Raw genomic sequence first — 22,635 nt, 5'->3', positions numbered from 1 at the left:
TTGACAGATCCTGATAATTCTGCTGAAATCATCAATCAGTACGTTGATTCTAATGTAGCAATCATGGTTTTCTCTTGAAGCTCATGATCTGAATGAGTGCTGTGAATGCTGAGAAAATTGCATCCTTATATAAGGAGAAGAAATATAAACAGCTCCCATCATCAACATGCAAAATCTGATTGGACAATGTATTACTTAGTTAGAGTTTGACAGTATAAAAGTATTGTAGATGAGATGGATTTCGGAAGTGTAGCCAGAAAAACAAGATGAATAGATTAACATGAGCATAAAATGAAGCCCGAGACAGCGAGTGGACAGACATCTATTGAGGGCATTGGACAATTAGCTGGGAGAGAACAAAGTTGCAGAAAAGTCACACGATTCTTGGAGTCAACTTGTGTGATGAAACTATGAACATCATAAATATCAAAACTTTGCAGTTGATTTCTGAAGTGTCGATAAATGCACTGTGGAAATAAAGTGTTGGGAATAGACAGCAGGCCAGACAGTATCGAAGAAGAGAAAAAAAAAACAATAAATATTTTGGTTGGATAGTTTTTCATCGAACCACATTTCTTGTGGGTAAGTTCAAAGGTAAATTGCAGCCAAAAAAGGCCATGCCCATGAGTGGGAAAGGAATTAAAAGTTATTTTTATACCAATGACACTCAATCTGTCATAATTTTTTTTTTGCAGTTAGGGAAGATGTTCAAACAAAATAAAAATTCACACAATTAAAATTGTAAACTAAAGGTTTTTTTTTAATCTGGGATTTTTCTGAGAAATCCAATTTTAAAACTGACACTCCATATTCCACTATACCTCTTTTATTTCAGCCCAGCCAGGGTCAATGACAAGGAATCACTTCACCATTACTTGCACATTGACCAGAAGTTGACCAATCTTTAGCTAAAATTGACAAGCATCCTTATCTAATTTCAGCTCCAATTCATTAATTTTTTGGTCACATAAACATGGTGTTAAATCTTAACTGTGAAGTATGCAAATGCTCATTGACATGAATAGTGTTTTTAAATGTGTATTAACATGTCAATTTCAAAATAATGATGATTATATACTATTAGTGAGTGACATCTAAACAGTGCAACTCAAAAACCTGTGCAGTAAATAGCTCTTATCCCAGCATTCAGTTGATCAGACATCTTGTTGATTCAGCAGCTGCAATGCAAGTCTGGAGCGTGAGTCAGGTCTGAAATGCAGTCGTGCATGTACGGTTGGAGCTCATGTTGGGAATGCAGGGGTGATTGGGAGCTTGTGTAGATTTGCAGCTGAAACTGGGTCTACAATGCCTGTGTTTCCACCTGAAGCACACCTGGTTCTAGTTCCTGCTCTCATTAAACTCTCCAGGACTGTTGGAAACATTAGACTACAACGCAACATGTAAAAGAGTGAAATAGATCATGGTGGTGTAACATGGGGGCAACATTCAATAGTGTGGGAAATGTGCCAGTTCAGCAGCACCCTGTATTTAAGGTGCTGCAACCTCCTTTGAAGAAGACCGCAGAGCCCACCTCACTGACAAAAGGCAAAGGAGGAAAAACCCAACACCCAACCCCAACCAACCAATTTTCCCCTGCAACCGCTGCAATCGTGTCTGCCTGTCCCGCATCGGACTTGTCAGCCACAAACGGGCCTGCAGCTGACGTGGACTTTTTACCCCCTCCATAAATCTTCGTCCGCGAAGCCAAGCCAAAGAAGAAGAAGATATAAAGTTTTACTCATCGTCTTTATTGCATAGCTGAGAATCAAACTGGGTCCTCAGCAATAAGTTTATAATTTACAGGAAAACAAAATCTGAATGTGAAGTAACTTTATTTCTCTCTTCATTGGCTGACTAAATAATAATACATACCAACCGATACAATTAAAAAAACTAATCCAACCAATCCTAATCAAACGATGAATATTGAATCTGGAATTATTGCTCGGGAAGGTTCAGATAATGCCTCAAGAAAGGCTCCTGTGAAGACTATTTATAATCATTGCAGCATCAATCATCTTGTCATAGGATACAAACATAATAAATAAATAAATAATATTTAATCTATTTCAAATCCATGCTCCCAAAATTGGGGTGCATAAATCAAGACTAAGATGAGAAGTAGATTTACAGACAAAAAAAATGAAAAGGACTAGATAGAGTTATGTAAGAATAATATGACTAAAATTATAAATGTAAGATATATGCTGGTCCAATATAATTTTTACATCAATTATATTTGACTTCACAGACATTAAATCCTGCCATATCAAATTTATGTTTTAACTGTAGATCTGAGATTGGAACATTTTTACATTCAACTTGGCAATGCTCTAGATATTACTTGGTTTGTGGTAGGTAATTTTTTGGAACAAATTACAGGGGTCAAATTCCCACAGGATCCAATGTAATTTTTATTAAGTAATATTAAGGATATAAGATCAAAACTAAAATTAAACATGTATGAAAATGAATTGGTGCTAATTGGTTTAGCAGTTTCTAGGAAATGGAAGTCAGAAATAGATTGAGGCATGGAAAGATGGCCGGCAGAACTTTGTAGTTGTATATCATAAGAGAAAATTACTTACAGTCTGTGAGATGAATCTTATGTGTTTTGGAAAATATGGTGCCAATATTTACAAAATGTGGGTTTGCATGTTTAATAGACTCTCTGAAGAACTCACTTCTTGGTAGCCTCCAATATAGACTTTATTGTATTAAGGTTTTATTCCCTTGGCATTCTCTGTTTTTTTTTTCTATTTTTTTAATTCTTCGTTAGGGGTTGGAGAGGTGAGGTGAGAGAGTGGTATGGGGGCTGGAGTTATATACCACATGTATAATTTTTTTGAAATAATTTTTGGATTGAATGTAATGCAACTATTACTGTGGTTTAAAAATTATAAATACAAAAATTAAAAATATGCTAAGTTAAAACAAAATGCTGGAGAAATTCAACAGGCAAACAGTGTATATTTTATAGCAAAGATAAAGATACAAAACCAATAGTTTGAGCTTGAGACCTTCATCAAACTCAATGCTGGAGAAACTCAGGTTAAACAGTGTACTTCTTTGGCTTGGCTTCGTGGACGAAGATTTACAGAGGGGTAATGTCCACGTCAGCTGCAGGCTCGTTTGTGGATGACAAGTCCGATGTGGGACAGGCAGACACGGTTGCAGCGGTTGCAAGGGAAAATTGGTTGGTTAGGGTTGGGTGTTGGGTTTTTCCTCCTTTGTCTTTTGTCAATGAGGTGGGCTCTGCGGTCTTCTTCAAAGGAGGTTGCTGCCCGCTGAACTGTGAGACGCCAAGATGCACGGTTTGAGGCGATATCAGCCCACTGGCAGTGGTCAATGTGGCAGGCACCAAGAGATTTATTTAGGCAGTCCTTGTAGCTCTTCTTTGGTGCACCTCTGTCTCGGTGGCCAGTGGAGAGCTTGCCATACAACACAATCTTGGGAAGGCGATGGTCCTCCATTCTGGAGATGTGACCTACCCAGCGCAGTTGGATCTTCAGCAGCGTGGATTCGATGCTGTCGGCCTCTGCCATCTCGAGTACTTCGATGTTGGAGATGAAGTCGCTCCAATGAATGTTGAGGATGGAACGGAGACAACGCTGGTGGAAGCGTTCTAGGAGCCGTAGGTGATGCCGGTAGAGAACCCATGATTCGGAGCTGAACATATATATAGCAAAAAATACAATGCTGGAGAAACTCAGCAGAAACACAATGCTGTTAAAGTAGATAGTGAGGTGCAGGAAGATAAATGTCATGCGATGACTGCACATATAGACAGAAATCAAAGGTTTGTATGTGATAGAAATTTTTTCAGCTACAATTATTTTAATGCAAGGAGTTCTGTGGGAAAGGCAGATGAGCTCAGGGTATGGATTGGCACTTGAAATTACAACATGATTGCTATTAGAGAGACTTGGTTGCAAGATGGGCAGGACTGGCTGCTCAATGTTCCAGGGTTCCATTGTTTTAGATTAGATAGAGGGAGGGGGTGAAAGGGGGAGGAGTGGAATATCATAGCTGTTCTTAGACAGGACAGCCCGGAGGGTTCGTCTACAGATGCTATATGAGTGGTGAGGAATGGGAAATTTGTGACCACCCAATAGTCAGAGAGAATTGGAGGAACAAATCTATGGAGAGATAGCAGACCAATGTTAGAAACAGAAATTTATGATAGCAGGTGATTATAACTTTCCACAGATTGACTGGGACTCCCAAACTGTAAATGGGCTGGATGGCTTGGAGATGTCAATTGTGTTCAGGAAAATTTTCTAAATCAATATGCAGAGGTAGCAATGAAAAAGGATGCAATACTTGATTTCCTATTAGGGAACCAGACAGTTCAGGTGACAGTAGTATTTGTCAGTGAACATTTTAGATCCAGTGACCATAATGTCATTAGTTTCAAGTTAATTATGGATAAAAATAGGTTGGGTCCTCGAGTTGAGATTCTAAATTACTGAAAGGCCAGTTTTGTAGAAATGAGAAGGGATCTAGGAAGAGTAGATTGGGATATGTTGTTGTCTGGAAAGGATGTGTTTAGTATGTGGAAGGCCTTCAAAGGCAAAATTTTGAGAGTGAAACATTTGAATGTTCCTGTCAGGATTAAAGGCAAAGTTAACAGGTATAGGGAACCTTCATTTTCAAGGGATATTAGTAATCTAGTAAAGAGGAAGAGAGAGGGGTATAGCAAATATAGGCAATAAGGAGCAAATGAGGTACAAGAAAAACATAGAAAATGTAAGAGAATACTTAAGGAAATCAGATAGGCAAAAAGATGACATGAGGTTGCTTTGGGAGATAATGTGAAGGTAACCCCAAAGGGTTTCTAGAACCATGTTAAAAGGATAGTAATGGACAAAATTGGTCCCTTAGAAGATCAGAGTGATCATCTATGTGTGGAGCCTAATGTGATGGGGGAGATATTGAACAGATTTTTTGCATCAGTATTTACTCAGAAAACTGGCATATTGTATAAGAAAGGAAGGAAGGGAAACAGCAGAAGTGGCATGGAACATATTGAGATTAAAGAGAAGGTGCTTGGTGCCTGAAAGCGAATAAACATAGATAAATCCCCCAGGCCTGACATGATATTCCCTCGGCCATGTAAAAATTACAGGGGCTTTGGCAGAAATATTTAAAATGTCCATGCGTGAGGTGCCGGACAATTAGATGGTAGCTCATGTTGTTCCATTTTTTTTTAAAGGCTTCAAAAGTAAACCAGGAAATTACAGGCTGATGACCCTGCCATCAGTAGTGAGTAAATTATTGCAGGGTGGTCTGAGAGATCAGATATATACTTGGACAGGCAAGGGCTGATTAGGATAGTTAGCATGGCTTTGTGCTTAACAAATTTTATAAAGGTTTTGTTTAACAAAACAGTTTTTTGAGGAGATTCTCAAGAAAGTTGATGAAGGAAAAGCTGTGGATGTGGTCTACATGACTTTAGTAAGGTCTTTGACAAGGTTCCATATGGGAGATTAATTCAGAAGGTTCAGACATTAGGTATCAAGTCAAGACACCTTTATTTGTCATTCATACCATGCTCTCATGGTAAGACAAGATAGCATTTTTCCAGGACCATGGAGAATATTTACATAAATATAGGTTATACTAGAAGTTCAACACATTGAAAATATTAAAACATACATTAATAGTCCACGATGCCCTATCCACATACATTAACAGTCCACGATACCCTAATCCCAAATGTTCTGAGAGTTCAGGAGTCTGATGGCTTGGGGGAAAAGCCCCTGCCCAATCTTGACATAAGGGCTTGAGTATTGCAGTATCTCCTACCAGAATGAAGAAGGGAGAACAGTTTATAGGAGGGGTGTGTGGAGTCCTTCAAAATGTTTATTGCCTTTCGCCTGCATCGAGTGTTGTAGATGTCCTTCATGGTAGGGATTGATGTCCTCTGCAGGGTCTTGTGGTCCGAGAAGGTACAGCTTCCAAAACAGGCAGTGATGCAGTTGCACAAGATGCTCTCAATACATCCTCTGTAGAATGTAGTGAGGATGGTGGGTGGGAGATGAACTTTCTTCAGCCTTTGCAGGAAGTAGTTGGGCTTCCTTGGCAATGGAGCTGGTGTTAAGGGACCTAGTGAGATTCTCTGCCAAGTACAATCCGAGGAACTTGATACTCTTGATGATCTCAATGGTGGAGCCGTCAATGGTCAATAGAGTGTCTTTTTCACTCCCCCCAACCTCCCCCACCCTGGGCCCTCGTGAAGTCATCAACCATCTCTTTTTTTAAATGTTCAGAAGCAGGTTGTTGGCTGTACATCAGTTTATTACCGACTGCACTTCATCTCTGTTCGTTGACTCATCATTCTTACTGATCAGGCCCACCACAGTTGTGGCATCAGTGAATTTGATGATCTGGTTCTGGCTGTGTTTAGCTGCACAGTCGTGGGTCCGCAGAGATAACAGCAGTGGACTCCATATAGGCCTGGGGGCCCCCCTGTGATAAGTGTGATGGTCTTGTAAATGCTATTACTGATCTGGACTGTCTGAGATATCCCCGACAGGAACTCAAGAATCCAATTGCAGAAGTAGGTGTTTCGACCCACCAGGCTCAACCTCCTTATTAGGTACTGTGCTGGGATTGTGTTGAATACTGAGCTGAAGTCAATAAATACCATTTGAACATACAAGTCCTTGTTTTTTTCCAGGTGGTAAATTGAGATAGAATTATCAGTTTTAGTAATTTGAGAGACTCATAAAACTCTTGCAGATTGAGGGACAACTGAAAGATGGTTCTCGTCATCACAGATGAATCATTTTCCTTTCTGATGAAATGCCAGAAGTGTTTCTCAGATGAAAGACCAAATAGATTGGATTAATTTGTAGTAAGTATTTGAATATGGATGGGCAGGTGATAGAGAAAGGAAATGCTCTGGAAGAAGATGAAGGGCAATTGGCAGGAAAAGGAAATAATGTTGTTATTAAAGATCAGGGAAAACAGGGATTAAGAATTGGGAAATCTCTGAAATTCATATATTTTAATGCCAGGAGTAGAGTAAAAAAGGTGGATGAGCTGAAGGTGTGGATTGATACTTGGAAGTATGATGTGGTAGCGATTAGTGAGACATGGTTGCAGGAGGGATGTGATTGGCAGCTGAATATCACTGGGTTTCGTTGCTTTAGGTGTGATAGAGCCGGAGGGGCAAGAGGAGGTGGTGTTGCATTGCTTGTCAGGGAGAATATTACAGCGGTGCTTAGGCAGGATAGATTAGAGGGCTCGTCCACGGAGGCTATTTGGGTGGAACTGAGGAGTGGGAAAGGAGAGGTTACACTTGTAGGGGTGTATTATAGACCACCCGGAGGGGACCGAGACCTAGAAGAGCAAATCTGTAGGGAGATAATGGATATTTGTGATAAGCACAGGGTTGTAATTATGGGAGATTTTAATTTTCCACATATAGATTGGGAAACACATTCTGTGAAGGGGCTGGATGGGTTAGAGTTTGTGAAATGTGTGCAAGATAGTTTTTTACAACAATATGTAGAGGTGCCGACCAGAGAAGGAGCAGTGTTAGATCTACTGTTGGCAAATGGGATGGGTCAAGTGACGGAGGTTAGTGTTGGCGAGTACTTCGGGTCCAGTGATCATAATGCCATCAGCTTCAATGTCATTATGGAAAGAGATAAGTCAGGGCCAAGGGTTGAGGTTTTTGAATGGGGAAAAGCTAGATTTGAGGAGATGCGAAAGGACTTACAGGGTGTGCATTGGGACAATTTGTTTTATAGGCAGGATGTAGTAGAGAGATGGAAGTCTTTTAAAGATCAGATTTTGAGAGGGCAAAAGCTTTATGTTCCTGTTAGGTTAAAAGGAGGGGCAAAAGGTTTGAGAGAGCCGTGGTTTTCAAGGAATATTGGAAACTTGATTCGAAGAAAAAGGGAGGCGTACATTAGGTATAAGAAGCATGGAATTAAGGAGATGTTTGAAAAATACATTGAATGTAAGAGGAATCTTAAGAGAGGAATTAGGAAAGCTAAAAGAAGGTACGAGGAGACTATAGCAAGCAGGGTGAAAATTAATCCAAAAGGGTTCTACAAATATGTTAATTGTAAAAGGAAAGCGAGAGACAAAATTGGTCCCTTGGAGAATCAGAGCAGAAAACTGTGTGTGGAGCCTAGAGAAATGGGGGAGATATTGAACAGTTTCTTTTCTTCGGTATTCACCAAGGAGAAGGATATTGGGATATGTGAGATAAAAAAAAGCAAATTGGGTAAATATGGAGAATATAGTGATTACGAAAGATGTAGTGTTAGGGCTTTTGAGGAATATAAATGTGGATAAGTCTCCGGGACCAGACGGGATCTTCCCCAGGACATTGAGAGAAGTAAAGGAGGAAATAGCAGAGGCTCTGACGGTAATTTTCCAAATGTCATTAGAGATGGGGATAGTGCCGGAGGATTGGCGTATTGCGCATGTGGTTCCATTATTTAAAAAGGGTTCAAGGAGGAAGCCTGGCAATTATCAGCCTGTAAGTTTGACGTCTGTGATAGGTAAATTAATGGAGAGAGTTCTTAGAGATAGTACTTATAAATATCTGGATAGACAGGATCTGATCAGGAGCACTCAACACAGATTTGTGGGCGGAAGGTCCTGTTTGACCAATCTGATTGAATTTTTTGAGGAGGTGACTAGGAATGTGGATGATGGTAGTGCGGTGGATGTTGTCTATATGGACTTCAGTAAGGCCTTTGATAAGGTACCACATGGAAGGTTAGTTAGGAAGGTGCAGTCTTTAGGTATAAATTTTGAGATAGTCAAATGGATTGAACATTGGCTGAAAGGTAGAGGCCAGAGAGTGGTAGTGGAAAATTGTCTGTCAGGTTGGAGGCCGCTGACCAGTGGTGTGCCTCAGGGATCTGTATTGGGCCCATTGTTGTTCGTTATGTACATTAATGATCTAGATGATGGGGTGGTGAATTGGATTAGTAAATATGCAGACGATACTAAGATAGGTGGAATAGTGGATAATGAAGAAGGTTTTCAAGGATTGCAGAGGGATTTGGGCTGCTTAGAAAAGTGGGCTGAAAAATGGCAGATGGAATTTAATGCTGATAAGTGTGAGGTGCTTCATTTTGGTAAGAAGAATCAGAACAGGACATACGTAGTAAATGGGAGAGCATTGATGAATACGGAAGAGCAGAAAGATTTAGGAGTAACGGTACATTGTTCCCTGAAGGTAGAAACCCATGTGAATAGGGTGGTGAAGAAGGCTTTTAGTATGCTGGCCTTTATCAATCATTGCATGGAATATAGGAGTTGGGAAGTGATGTTGAGATTGTATAAGGCATTGATGCGGCCTAATTTAGAGTTCTGTGTGCAGTTCTGGTCGCCTAATTATAGGAAGGATATAAATAGAGTGGAGAGAGTGCAGAGAAGATTTACCAGAATGTTACCTTGGTTTAAGCATCTAGAGTACAGGGAGAAATTGGGCAGATTAGGTCTTTATTCTTTGGAGCGTAGAAGGTTGAGAGGGGATTTGATAGAGGTATTTAAGATTATGAAAGGGATAGACAGAGTGGATGTGGATAGACTATTTCCGTTAAGAGTAGGAGAGATTGAAACAAGAGGACATGAGTTAAGAGTTAAGGGGCAGAGGTTTAGAGGTAGCATGAGGGGGAACTTCTTTACTCAGAGAGTGGTAGCGGTGTGGAATAAGCTTCTGGGAGAAATAGTGGTGGCAGAGGCAATTTTATTATTTAAGAAAAAGCTGGTCAGTTATATGGATGAGAAGAAGGTGGAGGGTTATTTTCAGTGGGACTAGAGAGGAGTGTTTGGTTCGGTGTGGACTAGAAGGGCCTAATGGCCTGCTTCCATGCTGTAATTGTTATGTTATGTTATGTTACATGGGGATGAAAACAATCATTAGCCCATAAAAATCTGATATACTGACAACTGGTTTCAGATATTGAGTAATTAATTTTTGCCAGTGTTATGATCTTGGCCCTAGCTGATAGAATAGCTATGTATTTAGTACTTTTTGCTGTAAATTCAAAGTAATTTAAAGTAATTTTCATGAAATGAAATGTTCCATTGTGGAAATATACAGCACAAAGTGAAAGTACATTTACAGTCTACATCAGTGGTTTGCAATCTGCCCCCTAAACCCACATTCCACTTTAAGTAATCCTTATGCCATCGGTGCTTTGTGATTAGCGGTGGTATGTGAGTGGGAAGGGAAGGTTGAGAATCACTGCTCTACACTTAATTGTCACTGAAATATTTTGTGAGAGAAAAAATTGTCATTGGCCCATTTCCTTTGGAGTTATGAAACCGTGTACATAACGAGTCAATTAGGTACGATTAAAACAGTGGTTTACAAACTTTTTATTTCCACTTACATACCAAGTTAAACAATCCCTTACTAATCACAGAGGACCTATGGCTTAGGTATTGCTTAAGGTGGAATGTGAGTTTAGTTTGAAAACCACAGGTCTACATGAAGCCAATGCTCAATTTTAATCCAAGAATAAAGAGGAAAGACAATTATTGGAAGATATAGATCAGGGTTGGCTAAACTTGCTTATGTAAGAGCCACATATGATCAACTTCAGATGTTTGAGAGCTGAAACAATCGTGTGATCACAAGAAATGCCCGTTGTGAGCAGCAGTTCGTAGGATTCCTGTCTCAGCCAATATACAATATATGCCATTGTATAGGACAACTCTGCATCGGACCACCCTAGAATTTCCACCTAAAATGTTGGATTGAGCAACACTATTTGCATAAGATGACCACTCCGTGCCCCCACCTCCCAAAAAAAAATATCTGCCACTTACCAGTTGATGCAAATAACTATATTTTAAAAACAAAGTATAATTTAAAGGTTTAAATTTCATTTGGACATTTTAAGGTAGACCACTGTCAGCTCCTATAACAGGCTACTTAAAGCCTGTACAGAACTAAGAGCAGTTGGACCAGCCAGATGGACCCTGAGGGGGAGCGTTGAGACTTCGCAAATAACTGACAGGACATGTGCAAGATTTCATTGGAGCCAGAAATTGGAGCCAGCAGGTAGATGGCAGTGATGCTGTGACTTAATTGTCAAGGTAGGAATTTTAAGCCCTCGCGCAGCCTTCTCTAACGAGTTGTGATAGCGGAGGCTGTGAGTGCATCAGAAGTTCCTTCTGCCCAGGTTATAAAACCCAAGAAGGAATGCAGTTTGCAATGTAGCTTTGTTGTTCTTCATTTACTAAGTGACTTTTGTGCCCATTTTCAAAAAATAACCTTACCTATTGACTCTCCACATCTCAATTTGAATGGGGCGACAGGTTTTCTGTCAGACACCACAGAACAGAGCTTTTATTTTGAATACATCATTTATAAATTTTAAATCACGATTCAATTGCATTACATTCAATTGTAAATTAGTTTTGTTTATAAATATTAGCTAATATACTCCCACCCCCTCAACCCATCCACCCACCCCTTAAAAAGAAATAAAAAGAAAGAAAAAAAACTGGAGAATGCCAAGAAATAAAGCATTTATATAGAAAAATCTATTGGAGGTTACCAACAATGAAGGACTTCAGAAAGTTAATCATACATGCAAGCCAAAATTTTGTAAATATGGGCTCTATATTTTCCAAAAAATATATAATATTTATCTCACAGACAGTAATTTTCTCTGATGATATACAACTACGAAATTCTGCATGCTACCTTTCCAGGCCTAAATCCATGATATTGCTTTACATTTCCGAGTAACTGCTAAAGCACTTAACACAAATTCAATTTGATAAATTTTTATATTTAATTTTGGCCTTATAAGCTTATAACCTCAGTAAAAATAAGGGAAACAGAAGCTTTTCTCTGCAGATTCTTCAGAATTGTCAGCAATAATTTTCTGATAACAGTATTACATTTGCACCTTTGCTGAAGGAAGCAACTGAGCTATTTTTGGAGATCATCAATACCTTCACACTTGAATCAAAGTTACCCCAGAACTTCATAATTGCACTGCAGCATGCAGACAAAACCTGAGTATTCAGACATACAGTTACTGATGTCTGAGTAGGCATTTACTGGAGTGGATGAGCAAATGGGTTTTATCCTGGATATTTGGAAAATAGAAGTCTTTTACTGATGCCATGCAAAGAAATATATCAATGTTGTCAGCTACTCTAAAAATATATTAAAACATTTAAAAATCAATAAAAATATAAAAGCGAGTAAAATCAGCATTAAGAATTGCTACATATTTGGCTTTGTGGAACATCAGTGGTTCTAATTCATGTATCACAATGGTAAACCAAATTGATATACAGCACCTTTGAATCTGGTCATGCTTATTTTTATGTGCATGTCAAACATACTACAGAGGATAAAATGGAGTCAAACCTGCAAAGAACTGTGTGGTTAATAACTTATTTAGTATGTTTGTATCCTATGAACAAGATGAGTGATGCTGCAATGTTTATAAATAGCCTTCACAGGAGTCAGTCTTACGGCAATATCCGAAGCTTCCTGAGCAAGCATTTCATAGATCCAATATGCCTCAAGTTTGATTAGAATTGTCTAGATAAATGTGGTTATTGTATTGATTTGTATGTTTTAGTATTTCCTCGGCCAAAGAAAAGAGAAATGGAGTTACTCCACATTAAGGTTTCTTTTCTTGTAAATTATAACCTTATTTTCTGAGGATCCAGTTTGATTCTCAGCTATACAATAAAGAGGTTTAGTAAGACCTCAGATTTCAGATTGATTGTCAGAGTACATACATCATATTACATAAAACCCTAAGATTCATTTTATCCTGCAGGCATGACAGAATTATCACTTTTTGGTAATACAAAAAAATAACTGTACACAGCATAACCATGTAAACAACTAAAACAGTAAATGTATAATGAATGTAAACAAACTGACTGTGCAATACCGAAAGAATAAATGAAAAATTTAAAAAGTGAAGAAGTAAGAATCCTTAAATGAGTCTCTGATTGAGTTTGTCGTTGAGGAGTCTGATGGTGGAGGGGTAGCAGCTGTTCCTGAACCTGGTGGTATGAGTTTTATGGTACCTCGACCTCTTTCCTGATGACAGCAGTGAGAACAGAGTGTGTGCTGCATGCTGAGGGTCCTTGATGATTGCTGCTGCCCTCCGACAGCAGAGTTCCCTGTAGATGTACACAATAGTGGGGATAATTTTGCCTGTGATGTCCTGAGCTGTGTCCACTACCTTTTTTTGGAAGGCTTGATGCTCAGGGGTATTGGTGATCCCATACCAGACTGTAATGCAGTCAGTCAGCATACTTTCCACCACACATCTGTAGAAATTTACCAGGGTTTCTGGTGCCATGTCAAAGCTCCACAAATTCCTGAGGAAGTAGAGGCGCTGATGTGCTTTTTTCATGATGCCATTGATGTGTTGTGCCCAGGAAAGATTCTCTGATATAGTGACTTCCAAGACCCCATTTCTTAATCATAATAATTATAATAAATGAGAACATCCTTGAAACACATATCACTTTCCATGCTTCATCATTGAAAGCGGACATCAGTGATGAAATTCAGCACTGCTTTCGGACCCACAGAACAACCTTTACCTAACTGAGAAGAGCCAAAGCACAAACATAGCTCAATACACATGGTATTCCAGGCAGTCAAAGAATACAGGTATACAAAAGGGACATGACCTACATTAAGGATAGTTTCTCTCCTATTGTTCTCAGATTCTTGATTGGACATTTCTTCAGTAAAACCCTACCTCATTGCAACCCTTGGAGAGTTTAACTCTACTTCTCTTTGTGACACTATACTCTGCACCTTTGCTTTGCTCCATTTGCTTTACTTTATCCTTGCACTGCTTGTTATATAAAAGTATGTGTTTTCCTGCCTGGAGACCACACAAAAAAAAACTTTTTTTTTACTGGAATCTCAATACACATGACAATAAACAAATGAATCATTTTAATATAATTCAGTACAACACTGTTTTCTGTTCATCAGAGCACTGCAGATGTACCACCAATATTATTATTCTGGCAAGGTATTGCAGAAAGCAAACTAAACAGATCATGCTTTCCCAGGCCAATATTCCCAGCTTTAATGCTCTAATTAGACTCTTCCTGACACAACAGGCAGGTAACATCATTCACATACCCAAGGTCAAGTGATTATCATGGAAGAAGAAAGATTTCAAGGATGCTGTTAATGTTCTTAACAAAATGTAAACCCTAACCAATACATTGTGGTGGCTGGGTCAAAACTGACCAAAATAGAGAAGAACAGTGGTGAGAATCACGAATCTCTTTGCAACAAGTCTGAGGAAGCCCATCAAAAATGCACCAGTTCCACCTGTATCTCTTGGCCCACTTTTGGAAGAGTCCACAGATGTCACTTAGTCCCATCAGCTCCAGAACTAGAAGAACATCATCCGCAAACCCAGAAACTGCCTCAGAAGAAAAGAATTGATATTGGTACATCAATAAAAAAATAATTTATAATGATTTGTTAACAGGACTAAGGCAAAATGAAGACCATATATCATGATTCAGAGCAAGGCAAAAACACCTCTCAGCTACTGAAAAATCTTTACAAGGAAGTTAGTTTTACTTCTGAACTGAAAAAGAGTTGGCGTCGTTTTAAAAAGCACATTTGATTGATTTCCCCTGTTGTCTTTCATCCTGTTTTCAATCACATTTGAAAATATTATCTTGTTTAGGTTCTGTGGGTTAAGAACTTACCTGAGGTTATTTGTGCTACTTTATTGCAGAAGTATTATCAACCATTCATGAGCTCTTCCATCTCCAGGTCCTCAGAACTGAAATATTAGCAATATACCTTTGTCTCCAATGGACATTCAAAGATTGGTTAAGTTCTTCCACCATTTCAGGGTGTTTTTGCTCCCCATAGTGCCAGTTGTTTAGAGATAGGTGAACAACTGAAGTCACATTCAGAAGTTTTGAACTTCTATTTAGTTACTGCAGATAAAGCGAGTAGATTCATTTTGAAGAATTGGCATTTAATTAGAACAATGATGAAGTATATGGGAGGGAGATAGATCAGTTTGTTGACCCTTCTTCCAATGTTTAGCATAGTTTTGGATGGCAAGGACCTTCAGAATCAGAATCAGAATTAATTGTCATGATAAAGTCACAAAATTTGGTGCATTGCAGCATCTTAATAGTGCAAACATTCATATTATAACCATCTTATGACATTACTGTAAAAAAAAAGTGCACAAAATGTAAGGCAGTGTCTTTGGTTGATTATTCAGGAATCTGATGGTAGGAGGGAAGAAGCTGTCCTTGTGCCACTGAGTGCTCGTCTTTAGGCTCGTATACCTGATGGTAGCAGAGAGAAGATGCCATGGCCTGGGTTGTGGGTGACTTTGAGGATTGTTAGGTCTGCTTTGTTCATGAATGAGTGAGTCAAACACCAGACTGAGTCGAAATCAAGGTTCTTTGTTCTTTATTGCCGGATTGTAACACTTGCAACTAACAGTGTTAGTTGGAGAAGGCGCATTCTGCCGTTATCAGGAAGTGGTGTTTTTTTTATACCTCAGGATACGTACTTAGTAAATTATCATACCATTACATTGTCCAATGAATAAACTGTTGCTATCCTTCTCTGTTAGTCTGCTGCACATCATTCTTGTTAGTGCAAAGCTTATCTTGAGTGTACAAGGTCAAATCTGCATTCTGTTACTCCTTAGTACTGGGTGACTCCTTCTCCGGTCCCATTTCATGATGTTTTTACCTTACAATCCCTCCTTTGTCCTCTTTAGAGGACAATCTTGCCCTGACTACGCTACCACCACGTTACATTAGTTCGCTTACTATTGCCAAGATCTATACGGGTTCTGTTCACGGGGTTGTTCGGCTGGTGGGCGAGGGCTCCCCCCAACCCTCTTTAACGTATACCCCCCATCCGTTTCCCCGATCCCATTGCCCGTTTACAAGTTTTCTCCCCATTTTCCCCCAAGCAAATAACTAACTATCCCTTCTAAGTATTAGTAATTAGTTAAGATAAAAGTTAACATTCGTGCTACAGTCTATTTTATAACATCTCCTCCCCGTCACATTCTCCATCAGACTCCAGATCGATCTCTGCAACATTTGACGCCTCCTTTGAAGTGAGATAGTCCCGCTCCGTAGCTTGTAGAGCTTGATATTTCGGAGGCAGATCATCGCGGTTGGCAAAGGCTCTCTCAATGGTCCTCGTGACCAGCATTCGAATGCATGGAATACAACAACAGCCACAAGTGATAAAAATGGATACAGAAATGAACAATCCTAGGAAAAGTTGTCCCAACATTATGCCCCATTTCCTAAACACTCCATGTAACCAGGACAAAACAGGGTTAGAGACTCCAGATTGGACTTTTAATTCCTTCGCCAATGCCTTAAGTTTTGTCAGCCCCTTAGTGAGTGACCCATCTGCCCTGTGTTATTAGAGATAGAAGTGCAGCATAGATCGAACTGGAAGGTGCTATCCTTGTCTTTATCTATCTTCAGAATAACTTTGGCCCCGCATGGATCCGAACTACTCTGTTGGCTTGTTTGGCAACCCATCAACAGGAATGCCCATAGGGCCCTCGGCATTGTCCACATTTGTGGACTCAGATCAGAAAGATATTTGTCTGAGTCCCTGTGATCAATATTTTCTCCTTTTATGGGTCGGTCTCTTTCTACTTTCTCATTCACTACCCGGTCCCATGCTTCAATATTCAGTCTGATAAATTTCTCTCCCTCCGAGGTGGAATATCCCAGGATTTCTGTCTGGCTGTATTCACACCCCATCACTTCCTTCACCATCGGACCCAACTGTCGGGCGTGGTGATCTTTGGCAATTCCCAAGGTTACATGTGGCACACTTTCTACTCCTAAGCAGAACCACTCCATTTGTTCTTCTGCCATGACAACCATAGCAGCTATTCCCTCCTTACCCACAAAGATAAATGGACAATGTATCATTTCTGTCTTCCCTTCTTTTAGTTGGAGGGTTACCAAGGCGTCCAAACTATAGGGTGTAGGGAATGTTTCTCTAAGTGCTTCCCAAAATCGATTTCGAAGTGGGTCAAATTCTATTTCATCCCCAATTTACTGCTTCTAAGGATTCTCTCTATTTGCTTCAGGGCCCCTTCTGCCTTTATTTTTATCATGATAGTTCTGACATCTGCGAGTGCTAATTGTTCTTGACAAGTTTCTCGCTCAAAACAAGAGATCCATGGACCAGCCCCATTACTCAATGGAGGAAGTTTTTTCATTAGACTCTCTAAGTCCATTCATGACCAAGGTACATATTTTTTTATTTCCCTGCCCCGTGATCAGCAATGGGCATTGATATCTCAATTTTGGGGATTTCTGTTCCTTTTTTACTCTTGGAATACATCTATTTATTCCACCCTGTTCAGACACCTCTTCGTCACTACTGTCACTGTCCCCGTCAGGTTCTGATGTCTCAGAGTCAAAGGTATATCGTTCACGTTCGTCTCTAAGCTAATTTTTTCGGTCATAGTCTAGTGGCTTCACGTCTTTCTCTTTCGTCCTAACTATGTCCAGGCGGGCATGTCTACTCTTCTCCCTCCTGAGTTCTTTTATGCTACTTTTCTCCCATGGTGGGTCATATCTCGTTTCCTCATCTGTACTACACTTCTCGTCCTTTATTCCTATTACTATTCCTCCAGCTTGGAGTTCTGCTGACAATGTTGTAGTTATCTTTTCCATTTCTTTCAATACACCTACCATTAATTCTTTTTGTTCCTTGCTGGTCTGCCCCAGCACATTCACATCTTTGTTTAAGTTTTCAGTGTTATCCTGAACCTTTTTCATATTCCTTTTCTGTGTCTCTAAGTCTTTTTCTATTTTCTTGGATCCCGCGGGGGTCTCGACATCTATTACTCCCCCTTCTATTTTTAGTAAAGGGGCCTGTACCTTGTCTGACGTGTCCCTATTCCCGATGTTCCTGTCATGTCCCAGTGTTTCAATATCTGGATATAAGGGACGTGACTCCTGGATCCCATCTGGGGTGTCAGGGGTACCTTGTGACTCCACATATGCATAGGGCGGGGGTCTACAAGCTATTTCTACAGGAGCCATAATAGGTGGGTTATCAGGGAGACCAAATTCTTCGAATATAGCTAGGACATTGCGGTACTGCATCTCCTTGTCTCTCATCTTTTTTTGTGCAGACTCTCGATTAATGATTTTCCTTTCTATGTCCTGTTTTGTTTCTTCCATCTTATCTAAGACTCTACGTTTTAAAATTTTGTTTCCCTCACCTGTCAGGAACATCTCATTGCTCCCGGGTAACCATCCCATCTTCCTCCCCCGATCTACACATTTTCGGAGAATTTTTTGTTTCTCCAATGCCACATTACTGGTATTTCGCTTCCCTAACTCCTGATTAATTTCCCTAATAACTTGGTCAAAGGTCTTAGCAGACAATTGTGCAGCCATTGCTGCAGGGTCGCTTCCTAATGCCTCTTTTAATTTAGGTTCTTGTCCGTTTAGGGGATCTATGTTAACGAAAATCGCTTTTAAAAAATGTCTCTTTGCAGGCCGGATGAAAAAAATTTTTTAGTGAAACAGTCTCTAAGTCTGGTCCTCCGGTGGACCTCAGACTGTCCTGTATACTCTGATTGCTCGTCTTCCACTCTCTGTTTTCCCAAAGAGGTCTGAAAGTTAAATTACAACTAGGAAACCAAATTTTTTGGGCTATATTTTTGTCCAGTTTCCCTGTACCAATCTATGAATTTACGTAACTTTATCTCCTTGGTGATGCTGGGAATACCCTCATTTAACTTATCAAAAATACTTCGAATAAACCGGGTGTCTCTTAAGATTCTGTCAACTTTTTCATTGATATCTCCTACCTGATCCGGACACAGCTTTTGCAGCCTTTCGTCGTCGTCCTTGTTCACCAGGCAGGCGTCCCTGAGTACTCTTTTTGTCGTCTCAAGGTCTCTAATGTCCGCTGTGGTATTCCACCACGGCAAATTGGGGAAATAAATTCTTAAGCTTTCAAGTGTACAAACATTATCATACCTACCAGACATTTATAAGTGAGTCTTTATATACAATTGAGACCAATAAGCCTGAACCTTCGTTTTCTTTCAAAGCCCAACCTTCACGTGGGAGATTTCTCCTCTTAATAACCAGTTTAGGGCAGAAAACTCAGGTCCCCAATTGTTCATAGACCACCTTCTCACTCTATTGGACTTTGCAACGACACAATAAAGACTTTTTAAACTCTAGTAGTTTGTCGGCGAAGCACTTATCAAATGTCATTCAACCACCTTAAGGACTTTTCTTCTCTCTTTAACCACTTACATGTTACAATCCCGGCAGGTGACGACCTTCAATTATGGTCGTCTAATTTGTCCGATCTCCAGTTCTTACTGACAATCATAAAGATTTTAAAAAGAGAGAATTTTGTTAAAACAGGCTTCTCTGGACCTTTTTATCAGCCGGCTGAGATGATTGTCAAGAAAAACAGAAACCGTCGTCCAGTGTCCACTCACCCATCACGTCGGGGTCACCAAATTGTTAGGTCTGCTTTGATCATGAATGAGTGAGTCAAACACCAGACTAAGTCGAAATCAAGGTTCTTTATTCTTTATTGCCGGATTGTAACACTTGCAACTAACAGTGTTAGTTGGAGAAGGCGCATTCTGCCGTTATCAGGAAGTGGTGTTTTTTTTATACCTCAGGATACGTACTTAGTAAATTATCATACCATTACATTGTCCAATGAATAAACTGTTGCTATCCTTCTCTGTTAGTCTGCTGCACATCATTCTTGTTAGTGCAAAGCTTATCTTGAGTGTACAAGGTCACATCTACATTCTGTTACTCCTTAGTACTGGGTGACTCCTTCTCCGGTCCCATTTCATGATGTTTTTACCTTACAGGATAGATATTGCTTTTTAAAAACAGCCTCATGTGGATGTCCTTGGTGGATTGAATTCTGGTGCTTGTGATGTTGCAGGCTAAGTTAACAACTCTTTGGAGTTTATTCTTGTGCTGAGACTTGGCACTTCCATATCAGGCAGTGATGGAACCAGCCAGAATGCTGTAGAAGTCTACAAGAGTATTCAGTGATGTACCAAATTTCCTCAAACACTTCACAATGTATAGCCACTGTTGAGCTTTCTTCATGATTGCATCAACATAGAGGCTCCAGGACAGATGCTCAGAGAATTTGACACTCAGGAATTTTAATTTCCTGACCCTCTCCACTATTGAGCTCATAATGAGGACTAGGTCATATTCCCCTGACTCCTCCTGAAGTTTACATTCATCTCTTTGGTTTTGCTGACATTTGAATTATGTAATGTTTAATGTGAATGGGCTCAATAATCCAATTAAGAGGAAGAAAATTTTAGCTTGTATTAAAAAGTTGAAACTTGATTTTGCTTTTTTTTTGCAGGAGACTCATTTAACAGAGAAAGAATTTCAAAAATTGAAAAGGGAATGGGTTGTTCAAGTTATGGCATCATCTTTTAATTCTAAGGTGAGAGGAGTAGTTATTTTAATTAGTAAAAAGTTTCCATTTAAATTGCAATCAATAGTTATTGATCCTGTGGAAAGATTTGTTTTGGTGAATTGTCAGTTTTATTCAGAGTTTTGGATTCTTATGAACATTTATGCACCTAATATAGATGATGAGAAATTTATTAAAGAACAATTGAAAAATCTTGCAGAAGCAAATGGAAATATAATAAGTGGTGGAGATTTTAATTGTTGTTTAGACCCATTGTTAGATAAATCACAAAAAGTATTAACTAAAACTGTTACGAGCCCAAAGGACCCCAAAAACTAGCAGCAACAGATATGCTCTAAAACACAGGGTTATTAAAATAAAAGTTGTTTTCAATTATCTTTAAACATGAAAACAGAATCAAATTAACTTATATCTATTAATTTGATTAACCCAAATTAACCCCCTTCTAATTCTAATGATGTGAGTGTAAGTTTAAGAAAAGTTATTTGGTTCACAGTTCAATATCACTTATCATTCTTCACTGATTGCAGGCAATCCTTATACTGTGCACAGAATTTAACATGTATAAAGTTTACCAGGCTTTGGTGATCGAAAAGTAAAAGTTTACCGCTCAGGAAGTTTCTTGTAGGGTTTTCAGAGAGAGAATTGTTGTTCCAGGATTTCTACAACTGAGGTACTACCATTAGTAATCTTAATGTCTCACTGATGAAACTTGCCCTATCAGGATTCTCCAGATGATAATCTCTTTCTTTCAGGCTACCATAGAATTCATTTCTGTTCACCTTATTCCAAGAGAAACATCAGACAGATAGCACTTCCAGCCATCCGCCACTCTGGAGCTTTCTGTTTCCAACAAACTTCTCCTGGTTTGCACTGTTCAGATATTTTCAGTGTCACACACACACACACACACACACACACACACACACACACTGGCAGAGAGAGCTTGTTTCACTCTCTCTCTCTCTCTCTCTCTCTCTCTCTCTCTCACTCTCTATTTCTCCAACTGAGACTGCTAGATAGCCCATGTGATTCTCTCACACAAAAAAAAACACCTTCTTCAGCAAACCACAAGAGTTATCCTTCTTGGTCAAGCTGTTGCCTTTCAGTAAAAACCCAGGAGTGACTTTTCTGTGAGCACTTTGTAGAAAGGTCAGAAGCCTTGCAAACAGCCAAAGTTCTCCATTCCAAAACAATGGTCTATTCATTTTATGATGTCATTTCAATTAGCACCTACTTGTGAAATGTGCATAGTTTCTGAACATGAATTCTACAGTATTTCAAATAAGATCTGTTTTAAAATGTGTGTTTGTATGTAACCTACTCTAATTTTGCCAAGTTCTCCCAAACATATAATCCTTTACAAAACAAAAAAACTGAAAGTGGAAGATTTGAATTTAATAGATATTTTGAGAAAATTAAATCCAAGGGAAAGAGATAACTCATTTTATTCATATCAATTTGATTCTTATTCTAGAATAGATTTCATTTTAATTTCAGATCATTTACAAGGATGTGTTACATATGCACAATATAAAACAAGCATTTTATCAGATAATTCATCTTTATTGATATAATGTTTAAGTTTTGATAACATTTATTCAACTTAGAGATTAAGATTTGATTCTTCATTATTACAAATGTTGATTTTTGTAATTTTATAAGAAATCACATTCAAATATATTTAGATATAAATAACAATTCAGTTGATAATAAATTTATTATAGGGGATGGATTTAAACCCTATTTAAGAGATCAAATAATAAGTTATTCATAAATTAGAGAAAGAGATCAAGATTTTAGATAAAATTTTACAAAAAGACCTGCCTGAAAAAAAAGATAGAATTAATAAATAAAAAATGTATATTATGAATTGGGAGAATGATCACATAAGGTTTTGGCATGGTAATTGAAAACAGAACAAACATCAAGAACTATTAATGCTGTTAAAAATAACTAAAAAATATGTATAAACCTCAGGATATAAATTATTCTTTTTAAAGAATTTTATACTAATTTATATACATCTCAAATAAATAATGATGAATAAAATATTTTTTTTTAAATCTAAGCTTCGACTCTAGTCTTTAAATTGTCAAGCTTGTAAAGATTTAGATTCTCTCTTTAGAGGTTATTATGGGTCTAAAAACTATGCAAAA

At 38.8% G+C, this 22,635-nt stretch overlaps 1 protein-coding gene across 2 annotated transcripts in view; it reads right to left on the bottom strand.

The window, feature by feature from the left end:
* LOC138739179 (uncharacterized) overlaps window positions 1–22,635 on the bottom strand; it is a 448,454-nt gene that overhangs the window by 395,433 nt on the left and 30,386 nt on the right. Inside the window, exon 1 of one of the 2 annotated variants that reach the window (XR_011342069.1) lies at window positions 15,728–19,538. Coding sequence is in view for 1 of the 2 variants with exons in the window: in XM_069890736.1 (XP_069746837.1) it covers window positions 17,470–18,429 (960 nt within the window). In the remaining variant the exon portion in view is untranslated. Of the gene's footprint in view, window positions 1–15,449; window positions 19,539–22,635 lie in introns of those variants that run through there. The other variant, XM_069890736.1, reaches the window with a different exon arrangement.

Source organism: Narcine bancroftii, chromosome 7 (assembly GCF_036971445.1).
Source record: "Narcine bancroftii isolate sNarBan1 chromosome 7, sNarBan1.hap1, whole genome shotgun sequence".
Taxonomy (NCBI): Eukaryota; Metazoa; Chordata; class Chondrichthyes; order Torpediniformes; family Narcinidae; genus Narcine; species Narcine bancroftii.
The sequence above is the reverse complement of the archived record's forward strand: the minus strand, read 5'-3'. Positions and strand labels throughout refer to the sequence as shown.